The sequence below is a fragment of the Aquarana catesbeiana genome, linkage group LG12 (genome assembly GCF_042186555.1).
Source record: "Aquarana catesbeiana isolate 2022-GZ linkage group LG12, ASM4218655v1, whole genome shotgun sequence".
NCBI lineage: Eukaryota > Metazoa > Chordata > Amphibia > Anura > Ranidae > Aquarana > Aquarana catesbeiana.
In genome coordinates, this window is record NC_133335.1 from 73871961 (window position 1) to 73885577 (window position 13617).

General features: G+C 43.8%; 1 protein-coding gene across 1 annotated transcript in view; it reads right to left on the reverse strand.

Moving 5' to 3' along the window:
- Positions 1-7812: 7812 nt before the first annotated feature.
- SNF8 (SNF8 subunit of ESCRT-II) overlaps positions 7813-13617 on the reverse strand; it is a 43697-nt gene continuing 37892 nt past the window's right edge. The window contains exons 7-8 of the mRNA XM_073608048.1: positions 12902-12976; positions 7813-8400 (exon numbers count right to left, since the gene is read on the reverse strand). Of these exons, the coding sequence (XP_073464149.1) occupies positions 8263-8400; positions 12902-12976 (213 nt within the window). The 3' untranslated portion in view covers positions 7813-8262. The remainder of the gene's footprint in view (positions 8401-12901; positions 12977-13617) is intronic.

The following is a 13617-nucleotide window of genomic DNA, read 5'->3' on the forward strand; positions in this document are numbered from 1 at the left end:
CTGAAGAGATGAGTTTTCAGGGATCATCTGAAAGTGGATAAAGTAGGAGAAAATCGGACGGATTGGGGTAGAGCATTCCAGAGGATGGGAGAGGCTCTGGAGAAGTCCTGAAGGCGAGCATGGGATGAGGTGACAAGGGACTTTGAGAGCAGGAGGTCTTGGGAGGAGCGAAGAGAACGATTAGGTTGGTATTTTGAGACTAGGTTAGAGATGTAGCTGTGGTCCAGGTTGTGGATGGCTTTGTAAGTTATAGTTAGTATCTTGAATTTAATTCGGTGACTGAGTGGCAGCCAATGGAGGGATTGGCAGAGGGGTATAGCAGACGCTGAGCAGTTTGTGAGGTGGATGAGCCTGGCAGCATCATTCATGATGGACTGAAGTGGGGATAGCCTATTTAGAGGTAAACCAATGAGGAGGGAGTTGCAGTAGTCGAGGCGGGAGATGACCAGGGAGTGGATTAGAAGCTTTGTGGTGACATTGATTAGGAAGAGGCGTATCTTGGAGATGTTGCGGAGATTGAGGCGGCAAATTTTGGATAGTGATAGAATGTGGGGTCGAAAGGTTAGTTCAGAGTCCAAGATTACACCTAGGACCTTGGCGTGTGAAAATGGGTTGATAGTTGAGCCGTTGATATTGACAGAGAAATCAGGGGAAGTGGCACCTGAGGGAGGAAATATCATGAGCTCGGTTTTGGATAGGTTGAGTTTGAGGAAGTGATGTGACATCCAGGCTGATATGTCTGCTAGTAAGTTGGTAATGCGTGAGGAGACAGATGGAGAGAGCTGGGGGGTGGAGAGATAGATTTGGGTGTCATCAGCGTAGAGATGATATTTAAAGCCGTGGGAGGCAATCAACTGACCCAGGGAGGTGGTGTAGATTGAGAAAAGGAGAGGTCCAAGAACAGAACCTTGGGGGACCCCAACGGAGAAAGGAAGAGGAGAGGAGGAAGTAGAGTTGTAAGTGACACTGAAGGAGCGGTGGGATAGGTAGGATGAGAACCAGCGAAGAGTACAGTCACGGAGACCAAAGGAGTGGAGTTTATTGAGGAGGAGGGGGTGGTCCACTGTGTCAAAGGCAGCAGAGAGATCCAGAAGTAGTACAGAATAGTGTCCACTGGTTTTAGCCGTTAGTAGGTCATTTGAGAGTTTAAGGAGAGCAGTTTCTGTGGAGTGTTGAGGGCGAAATCCGGACTGAAGGGGATCAAGAAGTTTATTCATGGTCAGATGGTCGCTTAGTCTGTTGTACACCAGTCTTTCAAGAAGTTTGGAGAAGGCGAGTAAGGAGATGGCACGTAGGTTGTTGAGATTGGTGGGGTCCAGTGAGGGCTTTTTAAGTATGGGGGTGACTAGCGCATGTTTTAGAGAGTTTGGGAAGATGCCACAAGAGAGGGAGAGGTTGAAAATGTGAGTTAAAGAGTGTAGAATCGAGTCAGAGGGTGAGCGTAGCATTTGTGAGGGAGCAGGATCCAGGGGGCAGGTGGTTAGATGAGTGTTAGATAAAAGTTTAGCAACCTCAGTAATAGCAGGGTTGAATGAGGGAAGCAATGATTGTATTTGTGGTGTTGCATGGGGGAGGTTTTTGCGTATTGGCGATCTCCTTATGAATTGTAACAATCTTAGTTTTGAAGTGATTGGTGATCTCCTGGGCAGTGAGTGAATTGGTGGGTGGAGGCAGTGGAGGACAGAGTAGAGTGTTGAAGGTAAAGAGTTGACGTGGACTGGATGAGAAGGTGTTGATGAGTGTGATAAAGTAGGTCTGTTTGGCAGTGTGAAGGCAGGAATAGTATTTTAGGAGGGCAGATTTATATTGTGTGAAGTCTTCCTGGATCCTAGTCTTATGCCACAGGCGCTCAAGAGTGCGGCTACGTTTTCTGAGACTTCTGAGATGGATTCTAGTCCCTGCTTTGCAGGAACACAGAATGCATCCATTGCCTCGTCAGAATAGAGATCTGCCTTGTTTACATAGGCAGATCCCCGTTCTGTGTGGTTTACAAACGATCTGGCGGGTGAAGGAGGACATCGAGTGCCCAGCACCCGCAGTTCGGCTTCTGCTGTGAACAATCACAGTGTGTGTGCTCCCCCCACAGGCGGAAGTGCAGGATCACACACACATACTGTGTGTGTGTGTGTGTGTGTGTATATATACATACACACACACACAATATTTTACAAAAGTGAGTACACCCCTCACATTTTTGTAAATATTTTATTATATCTTTTCATGTGACAACATTGAAGAAATGACACTTTGCTACAATGTAAAGTATTGAGTGTACAGCTTGTATAACAGTGTAAATTTGCTGTTCCCTCAAAATAACACAACACACAGCCATTAATGTCTAAACTGTTGGCAGCAAAAGTGAGTACACCCCTAAGTGAAAATGTCCAAATTGGGCCCAATTAACCATTTTCCCTCCCCATTATCATGTGACTCGTTAGTGTTACAAGGTCTCAGGTGTGAATGGGGAGCAGGTGAGGTAAATTTAGTGTTGTCGCTCTCACTCTCTCATACTGGTCACTGGAAGTTCAACATGGCACCTCATGGCAAAGAACTCTCTAAGGATCTGAAGAAAAAAGAATTGTTGCTCTACATAAAGATGGCCTAGGCCAAGGATATGCAATTAGCGGACCTCCAGCTGTTGGGAAACTGCAAGTCCCATCATGCCTCTGCCCCTGGGTGTCATGCTTGTGGCTGTCAGAGTCTTGTTAAGCCTCATGGGACTTGAAGTTCTGCAACAGCTGGAGGTACACTAATTGCATATCCCTGGCCTAGGCTATAGGAAGATTGCCAAGACCCTGAAACTGAGCTGCAGCATGGTGGCCAAGACCATACAGTGCCTTGCAAAAGTATTCACCCCCCTTGGCATTTTTCGTGTTTTGTTGCCTCACAACATGGAATTAACATGGATTGTTTGAGGATTTGCATCATTTAATTTACAGAACATGCCCACAACTTTGAAGTTTTTTTTTTTTTATTGTGAAGCAAACAACAAATAGGAAAAAATAACAGAAAAAGTCAATGTGCATAACTATTCACCCCCCCTAAAGTCAATACTTTGTAGAGCCACCTTTTGCGGCTATCACAGCTCCAAGTCTTTGGATAAGTCTCTATGAGCTTACCACATCTTACCACTGGGATTTTTGCCCATTCCTCCTTGAAAAACTGCTCCAGCTCCTTCAAGTTGGATAGTTTGCGCTTGTGAACAGCAATCTTTAAGTCTGACCACAGATTTTCTATTGGATTGAGGTCTGGGCTTTGACTAGGCCATTCCAACACATTTACATGTTTCCCCTTAAACCACTCAAGTGTTGCTTTAGCAGTGTGTTTGGGGTCATTGTCCTGCTGGAAGGTGAACCTCCGTCCTAGCCTCAAATCACACACAGAGTGGTACAGGTTTTGCCCAAGAATATCCCTGTATTTAGCACCATCCATCTTTCTCTCAACACTGACCAGTTTCCCAGTCCCGACTGCTGAAAAACACCCCCACAGCATGATGCTGCCACCACGTTTCACTGTAGGGATGGTGTTCTTTGGGTGATGTGATGTGTTGGGTTTGCGCCAGACATAGCGTTTTCTTTGATGGCCAAAAAGTTCAATTTTAGTCTCATCAGACCAGAGCACCTCCCTCCATACATTTTGGGAGTCTCCCAAATGCCTTTTTGCAAACTCAAAACGTGCCAATTTGTTTTTTGCTGAAAGTAATGGCTTTCTTCTGGCCACGCTGCCATAAAGCCCAACTCTATGGAGTGTACGGCTAATTGTTGTCCTATGTACAGATACTCCAGATACTTGCAGCCTCTAGGGCCTTTCAAAAAGGTGTGTATATGGAATGACAGATCATGTGACACTTAGATTGCACACAGGTGGACATCATTTCACTAATTATGTGACTTCTGAAGGCAATTGGTTGCACCAGAGCTTTTTATGGGCTTCATAACAAAGGGGGTGAATACATACGCACATGCCAATTATCAGTTTTTTATTTCTGATATTTTATGTATATATTTTTCTAATTTTACTTCATCAACTTAGACCAGGGGTCTCAAACTGGTGGCCCTCCAGCTGTTGCAAAACTACAAGTCCCATGAGGCATTGCAAGGCTGACAGCCCAGGAGACATTACAAGCATGACTCCCACAGGCAGGGGCATGATGGGACTTGTAGTTTCCCAACAGCTGAAGGGCCGCCGGTTTGAGACCCCTGACTTAGACTATTGTGTTCTGATCCATCACATATAATTCAGATTAAAAAAAAACATTTAACTAAAGGCTGTAATGTAACAATATAGGTAAAAAGCCAAGGGGGGGTAAATACTTTTGCAAGGCACTGTACATCAGTTTAACAGGACAGGTTTCACTCAGAATAGTCCTCGCCATGGTCGATCAAAGAAGTTGAGTGCACATGCTCAGCGTCATATCCAGAGGTTGTCTTTGGGAAACAGACGTATGAGTGCTGCCAGCAATAATACAGAGGTTGAAGGGTCAGCCTGTCAGTGCTCAGACCATACGCCGCACACTGCATCAAATTGGTCTGCATCGTCCCAGAAGGAAGCTTCTTCTAAAGATGATGCACAAGAAAGCTCGCAGTTTGCTGAAGACAAGCAGACTAAGGACATGGATTACTGGAACCATGTCCTGTGGTCTGATGAGACCAAGATAAACTTGTTTGATTCAGATGGTGTCAAGCGTGTGTGGCGACAACCAGGTGAGGAGTAGAAAGACAAGTGTGTCTTGCTTACAGTCAATCATGGTGGTGGGAGTGACATGGTCTGGGGCTGCTGACACTGGGAGCTACAGCTCATTGAGGGAACCATGAATGCCAACATGTACTGTGACATAATGAAGCAGAGCATGATCACCTCCCATCGGGGGAGGGGCAGTATTCCAACATGATAATGACCCCAAACACACCTCCAAGATGAACACTGCCTTGCTAAAGAAACTGATGGTAAAAGGTGATGGAGTAGACAAGCATGTCTCCAGACCTAAACCGTATTGAGCATCTGTGGTGCATCCTCAAATGAAAGGTGGAGGAGACAAGGTCTCTAACATCCACCAGCTCTGTGATGTCGTCATGGAGGAGTGGAAGAGGACTCCAGTGGCAACCTGTGAAGCTCTGGTGAACTCCATGCCCAAGAGGGTTAAGGCATTGCTGGAAAATAATGGTGGCCACACAAAATATTGACACTTTGGGTCCAATTTGGACATTTTCACTTAGAGGTGTACTCACTTTTGTTGCCAGCGGTTTAGACATTAATGGCTGTGTGTTGTTATTTTGAGGGGACAGTAAATTGACACTGTTATACAAGCTGTACACTCACTACTTTACATTTTGTAGCAAAGTGTCATTTCTTGTAAAGGAATGCAGAACTTAGTGCACTCCCTTGATCCATAGAAGTAGGGCCAAAGTAGCTGTGGCCATACTTCTCCTTTGACCAGAACTCAAGTCAATGCCATTTTAAACAATGATCTTCCAAAATGGTACATTTTTGGGGGAGGTTGAACCACACTCTAGTTTTTGCTCTCTTGGAGATCTATCTTGGTAAGATGAATAAAGTGACCTTGCGCAGTTTCTCCAGTGTCACTCTGTGTATGACCTTGTGATTCAAAATAATATATAAAAATAAAATCAATATCATAAATGATTTATGAACAAAAACAGATGATACAATAAATGTGGATAAAATAAATATAGTCCTTCTTAGTAGAACTTCCACCAAAAACCGTGCCTTCACCAAACAGCTCAGTGCTCACGGAACTATCACCTCAATAATGGGAATAGAAGGCCTTATGGACAAATGTATGGGCTGATGGGATCCAAACTCCAAGCTCTTGAAGTATCGCTCATGACTCCAAACCACATGCGGGAATGAAATAGATAAAATGCCTCCCATAGTGTAAATCGTTTAAAGAATATGTTGTTTAATAAAAGAAATGGATGCTTACATCAATGAAGATTTAAAAGTGCATAAAATAGTAAAAACAACAGCGTTAGATCACCTCTCACGTCACTGCTGGTGCGCTATTTACTCTGGCCATGCCCTACATCACATGACTTTATCGGGGGGAAACCTTCATTGATGCAAGCATCCATTTGTCTTTTAATAAACTACATATTTCTTTAAATGATTTACATTATGGGAAGCATTTTATCTATTTCATTCCCCCATGTGGTTTGGAGTCATTAGCGATACTTCAAGAGCCTGGAGCTTGGATCCCATCAGCCCATACATTTGTCCATAAGGCCTTCTATTCCCATTATTGAGGGGAGAGTTCTGTGAGCACTGAGCTGTTTAGTGAAGGCACGGTTTTTGGTGGAAGTTCTACTAAGAAGGACTATATTTACTCATTTATTTTAGCCACTGATACTTGGACAGTTATTGTCATCTGTTTTTGTTCATAAATCATTTATGATATTGATTTACTTTTATATATAATTTTAAATCACAAGGTCATACACAAAGTGACAAGAGAAACTGCGCTAGAGCACTTTTGTTATTATGTGTACTGTGAACACTTTCAATTTTAGTGCAGTTTTCATTCATTTGTTTAGTCACGTATTTATTTTGGAATTATTACTATTACCAGGTAGCGCGGAGGACCATTTACACATTTATCTTGGTAAGATGTTAAAGCGATGCTTTCTCCCCCTCCATATTGATGGCATCACTTTGGCAGCCGAATGAATGCTTAAAATTACATGTTCATTGTACATAACGAATTGATTAAGAGACAGTGGCAACATTATTTAAAGGCTACGCTCACTTTAAAAAAAAAAAAAAATTCCAGCTCCCCTATATACTAAAGGAGCATTGATGTACTTCTTTGGCAAAAATAAAACAGCTTTCCATTAATTCTACACAGGCTTACCTAACTCTCTTTTTAAACACTGCTCCATTACTTCTGCCTTACTTCCTGGACAGACTTTAGGTCATGACACAGGAAGGAGTGGACTAGCTGATCTCATTAGCACACACCCTGCATCATCATTGTTTTACCATATTGAATCATCTACCCTCAAGCTGGTCAACTCCTTCCTGTGTCATGACCTAAAGTCTGTCCAGGAAGTAAGGCAGAAGTAATGGAGAAGTGTGTTTAAACAGCTAAAAAGAGAGAGTTAGGTAAGCCTGTGTAGAATTAATGGAAAGACGTTTAATTTTTGCAATACAAGTACATTAATGCCATACTGGTACATAGGAGAGCTGTAAATTAAAAAAAAAAAAAAAAAAAGTGAACAAAAAGGTGAACTTAGCCTTTTTTAAGTTATACAATGACAGACACATTCCACCACTACTGAAGCCATGGAGGTCACCATCACTTCATGCCTGGAACATCATAGGTGTGCCATCTATTTTTCTGGCTTGAATGTTATTTAAAGGCTGCAGTACATCTGCCAAAATGAGACCACTAATAAGGGAAATCTTTCCCTGAGATACATATGGGAGCATGATTCAAATTGCTGACAACCAAAATATCACTTTGGGGAGGAGTTGTACTTTTACTACCCTGTTTCCCCGAAAATAAGACCTAGCGTGATTGTTGGTGATGGCTGCAATATAAGCCCTACCCCCCAAATAAGCCCTAGTTAAAGTCCTTGTAGGTCTTATTTTCAGGGTAGGGCTTATTTTCGGGGAAACAGGGTAGGGCTTATTTGGGGGGGTAGGGCTTATATTGCAGCCATCACTGACAATCACGATAGGTCTTATTTTCGGGGAAACAGGGTATGTAGAGCACCGACATTTAATTACAGACAAATATGGTGTCCTGATCTGCAGGCTGTGCACCTAGGTTCTCAGTAGCCAATAATAAAAAAGTTTTATTATTACAATATTTTATTGTAGAAAGTATAGTACAGTGGAATACAAGTTTTTTCTTTTCTTTGTGCAGACTGATGGGGGGACCAGTTTCTTCAGTAAACTGTATACATTCCAGAACAATGAATTTCCAAGTGGCCCTGGAGAAGGTACACTTCAGATATATACGTGGCTGGTTCAGTCTGTAGCACAGTAATCATTACATAGGAGAAAGGCCACTACTTGGCTGTGATTGAACTCCACTAATAAAATGTCCTCTGTTCTATCAGTTAAAAGTCTTATTTGCACATATAAACAGGGCTGCTAGATAAAAATGTCAGATATATCTGCTCCAATCCCAGTCAAAAGGTAACCAAACACAAAAAAAGAATCTGCTTCCTTCAGAGGCGGTTTGTTTTATAAGACAGAGGAGTATGAGGTAGTGGAGATATCAATGCCCATTTGCAGGTGTCATGGTGGTCCCTCGCTGGACTCCTCTGGAGTACTTCGTTCAGAATAAAGTTCAGTAAAGAGACCTGGTAGCCAATACTGGGGGTCTCCGGCTGCCTGCAAATCTAGCCATGCCAAGCCCTCCTTCAGTAAGTGTTCCTAAATGGTGACAAACAGTAAGATCACATTACCACAAAAACAGCTAAATCATACAATCCTTTTTTTGAATCAAATCTTTTTTTATTAATGCTTTTATACACAAACAATACACACATCATACAACCCACATACATATTGAAAAACACCACATAAGACCCCCCCCCCCCCCAATCAACCCCAAAGTCCCCGTCCCCCCCCTTCTCTCTCCCTATTGCTCATAAATGGATCTACTCCCATCTTGTCATCCATCCAAAATATCAGACCACCTTTTCCATATCTTTTCAAATTTCTCGAAACAACCTCTATGTAATAGGATATATTTTTCTTCAATTAAGATTTCCTTTATTTGTGTTTTCTATTCCGCTATTGTTGGTGGATATGGGGATACCCATTTTTGTGCTGTAAGCTTACAATCATTAAATCATAAAATTCTTAGGCTACAGCTACACAGATGTTTTTTTTAGTGGATGTTTTTTTCAATTGCACGCTAAAAAGCACACTGTGAATAGATAGTCGCTCGCTTGGCACCTCCTCTGTTTGAAAAATATCTTCTTTTAATAAATTAATAACTAGGCATTCTCTGACTGGACGAGGGTATATTGTGATGTTCATCCGCCCCTCCTCTCCGGGCTGTCCAAGAAAGAGCTTTGTATTCATTGAAAAAGAATACAAGATGTTTTCTAAATGGAGGAAGGGCAGAGCAAGCAAGTTCTTAGAGACCTGGCATACCAAATGCTGAGCTGCATTCTCTGAACCTGGACGCACTTTATATTAAGACACTCAGATTTTGAGAAGAATCATAAATAAAATCTAGTGCTCAAAAGTCACATTTCAGAAAAATTCATACAGCCGATAGTACTGTACAGGGGAGGTTAGATACAGCCATGTAAATTCCAGCATGATGCAGGCCCGATTGCCCCTTCATAAAATGAGTCTGGAGGGTCTGGGTGACAGCAGAAGCTGTGCCATGGCTCTAGATTAAAGTGATTGTAAAGTCTCTCTTTTTTTTTTGTTAAAAACACACGTTATACTTACTTGCTCTGTACAATGGTTTTGCACAGAACAGCCCAGATTCTCCTCTTCTCGGGTCCCTCGTCGGCACTCCTGGCCCCTCCCTCCTGTTGAGTACCCCTACAGCAAGCAGCTTGCTATAGGGGCACTCAAGCCGAGCCACAGCTCCCTGGCAGTTCAGACACGGAGCAACGGCCCGCCCCCTTTCTCTCTCATTGGCTGACTGACAATAGTAGGAGCCAATGGTGCCACGCTGCTATCTCAGCCAATGAGGAGGGGAGTCCCGGGCAGCTGAGCAACTCTTGCAACATTGCTGGATCTAGATGGGGCTCAGGTAGGTATTAGAGGGGCTGAGGGGAGCTGCTGCACACAGAAGGCTTTTTATCTTAGACCCCTTTCACACTGGGGTGTTTTTCAGGAGTATTTCAGGCGCTTTAGCGTTAAAAAAAAACGCCTGTAAAGCGCCTGAAAGAAGCCTCATCTGCAGTCCCAATGTAAAAACCCAAGCCCTTTCACACTGCCAGCGCCTGAAAAACGCTGGTAAAGTGCTGCTTAAGACCTCTTTCACACTGGGGCGTTTTTCAGGCGTTTTTCGGGCGCTGGCAGTGTTAAAGGGCTCGGGCCATCTGCGCACCCAGCCCTGGGGCAAAAACACGAAAGCGCCGCAAAGAAGCTGCTTGCAGGACTTTTTTTGACGCCCTGCCAGCGCAACGCCCCAGTGTTAAAGCACTCGGGCTTTCACATTGAGATTGCAGATGAGGCTTCTTCCAGGCGCTTTTTTTAACGCTAAGAGCCCTTTCACACTGGGGCGGTTTGCAGGCGTTATTGCGCTAAAAATACCGCCTGCAAACCGACCCAAAACAGCCGCTAATGTTTGTTCAGTGTGAAAGCCCGAGGGCTTTCACACTGAAGCGGTGTGCTGGCAGGAGAAGAAAAAAACTCCTGCAAGCCGCATCTTTGGAGCGGTGAAGGAGCGGTGTATTCACCGCTTCTGCCCATTGAAATCAATGGGGCAGCGCGGCTATACCGCGTCTATAGACGCGCTATGCGAGCGGTTTTAACCCTTTTTCGTCCGCCAGCGGGGGTTAAAACCGCACCGCTAGCGGCCGAATACCGCCGCAAAGACGACGGTAAAGCAGCGCTAAAAATAGCACTGTTTTACCGCCAACGCCCCCACCGCCCCAGTGTGAAAGGGGCCTAAAGCGCCTGAAAAACGCCCCAGTGTGAAAGGGGTCTCAGTGTGAAAGCACTCGGGCTTTCACATTGGGATTGCAGATGAGGCTTCTTTCAGGCGCTTTTTTTAACGCTAAAGCGCCTGAAAAACACCCCAGTGTGAAAGGGGTCTTAGGCCCCTTTCACACTGGGGTGGTTTGCAGGCGTTATTGCGCTAAAAGTACCGCCTGCAAACCGCCCCTAAACAGCCTCCGCTGTTTGTTCAGTGTGAAACAGTTGTTCACTTCTTTAGAGCGGTGAAGGAGCGGTGTATTCACCGCTCCTGCCCATTGAAATCAATGGGACAGCGCGGCTATACCGCGGCTATAGCCGCGCTGTACGGGTGGTTTTAACCCTTTTTCGGCCGCCAGCGGGGGGTTAAAACCGCACCGCTAGCGGCCGAATACCGCGGTAAAACAGCGCTAAAAATAGCGATGTTTTACCGCCGACGCCCCCTACCGCCCCAGTGTGAAAGGGGCCTTAAAGTGATTGTAAAAAGTCTTGTTTTTTTTTTTTCTATAAAAATAACAAACATGTTATACTTACCTGCTTTGTGTAGTGGTTTTGCACAGAGCATCCTGGATCCTCCTCTTCTCTGGTCCCTCTTCGGTGCTCCTGGCCCCTCCCTTCTGTTGAGTGTCCCCACAGCAAGCAGCTTGCTATGGGGGCACCCAAGCTGAGTCACAGCTCCCTGTGTCCATTAAGACATGGGGCTGCGCCCCAGCCCCTCTTCTGATTGTTTAGCTCACTTTCATTGACAGCAGCGGGAGCCAATGGCACCGCTGCTGTGTTTTAGCCAATGAGGAGGACGGCCGAGACACTCGTGGACACACAGAAGGCTTTTTATCTTAATGCATAGAATGCATTGAGATAAAAAACCTTCTGATTTTACAACCCCTTTAAGAGCGCACCCTGCATTTGGCTAACACATTAGATTACACCGAGCTCTGAAGGTTGCTGGAAAGCAGAGGTTGGTAAGTGAAGGTCATCAACCAGACTAACTGCATTCCATGCATTAGGATAAAAAGCTTTCTGTGTGCAGCAGCCCCCTAATACTTACTTCTCACTGGCTGAAACAGCAGCGGGCGCCATTGGATCCCGCTGCTGTCAATCAAAGTCAGTGAGCCAATAAGAAGAGAAAGGGGGTAGGGCTGAGTCACGTCTGTTTCTAAATGGACACAGAGCAGTGGCTCGGGTGCCCCCATAGCAAGCCAATTGCTCTAGGAGCACTCGGCAGGAGAGGGGTCAGGAGCAAAGGACCCGAGAAAAGAAGGACCTGGGCTGCTCTGTGCAAAACTATTGTACAGAGCAGGTAAGTATGACATGTTTGTCATTTTTAAACAAACAAAAAAAATAAAACAAGACTTCAATATCACTTGAAGTGCGGTTGTAGCTTTTAAAATAAATTCTGAGAAAATAACCTTATGCTTCATTGACGACAACAGTAAAGACTCCAGCAGGAATGCTGGATTTGGAGAAAAAAAAAAAAAAGCTCTGTGGCTAACTAATGCAGTACACAAGGTCTAGAAAACACCACAATGCAGAACTCAATGTTTAAGGCTAGGTTCACATATATGCAGGTATGCGTGTAAATCTAGAGCATTGCTGCACCAGCACGCAAACTGTGCCGCTATTTAGCAAACACGCAGGGATGCCATTAATTCTTAAATGGCACCCGCAAACACATCTAAAAATGCAGCACATTTTCCGGTGCGGGAAATTGCAAAAGCATCACGTGATTTCCCTGCAGCTGCGATTTGAAAAAGGTGCAGACACCTTTCTCCTTCACGTACAGCAGCTCATTTCAAATGATAGCGTTTGTGCGGGCACAGCAGCCCTAATTGCACCAATCGCATAGGTGACAAAACCATCTCAAAACTCCTAAACAGACTGAGCTAACTGGCGGACTGGAAAATATTTAAAATAAACCATGTACCAAGAACCAGTAACAATGGACTGACAAAGACTGCCTCCACTACACCTCCGCTGTCACGAACATGTGACAGGCAGCATTAAAGTTTGTTGCCGAAAAGATTTGTCAATGAAAATGGCCACTACTTTAGTTGACTAAGATACGACTAAAACAATTTAGGTGACTAAAATACGACTAAAACTAAAAATGGCATTTTAGTCAAAAGACTATGACTAAAAGTAAATCTAAATTTAACGTCAAAATTAACACCGGTGACAGGCACACTTCAGTACAGGTCTGGGGATGCACCGTCATGTTACCATTGTCAGTCTGCCTAGAATCTTATACAGTACAGATTCAACTCACCAACACATGCTTTGCTCTTTCTTTCTCCCAATTCAGACTTGAATGTATTTCACCAACTGTCACATAGCCCTTTTTCTGCAAGAAATAATAAGAATGGTGATTTTTCGGGTAGCACTGAAATCAGGAGTTTAATTATAACCAAGAAAACAATCTGCATGGGGTTTGTATGTAAAAAGTCTATTTTTAGCCCTCGTTCACATTGAATGCGGCGTTTAAATCGGATGACTTCATCTGAAAATCGCACAATTTCAAAACTGCATGTCAGTGCAACTTCAGTTGCGACTTGGAAGACATCTGTCGCAAGTCGCACCCGAAATCGGCAAAAGCAGTGCAGGAACTGCAAAAAAAAAAAAAAAAAAAAAAAAAAAAAAAAAAGCAAAATGTGCACTATTGTTTCTGGGCTGTACTATGGATACAAACAACTAACACATATGTGGTATTGCTGTGATCGTCCGGAGCAGGAGAATTTATTTTTTTATTTTGGGTTGTTCTTTGGTGGAATGTTATGGTAGTAACAAGAATTTTACAGCCAAATTATTTAATTACTGAAAATGTTTGATAAAAAGTTGTGCAAAAATCATAAAATATACAAAATAGGGTTGCGCCGATACCGGTATGGGTACTAAGCATTTGCACGAGTATCGGTACTCATGCAAATGCTCCGATACATGAAACCGATGCTTTCAGGCTCAGTTCATTCAGCGGTCAGTGGGATT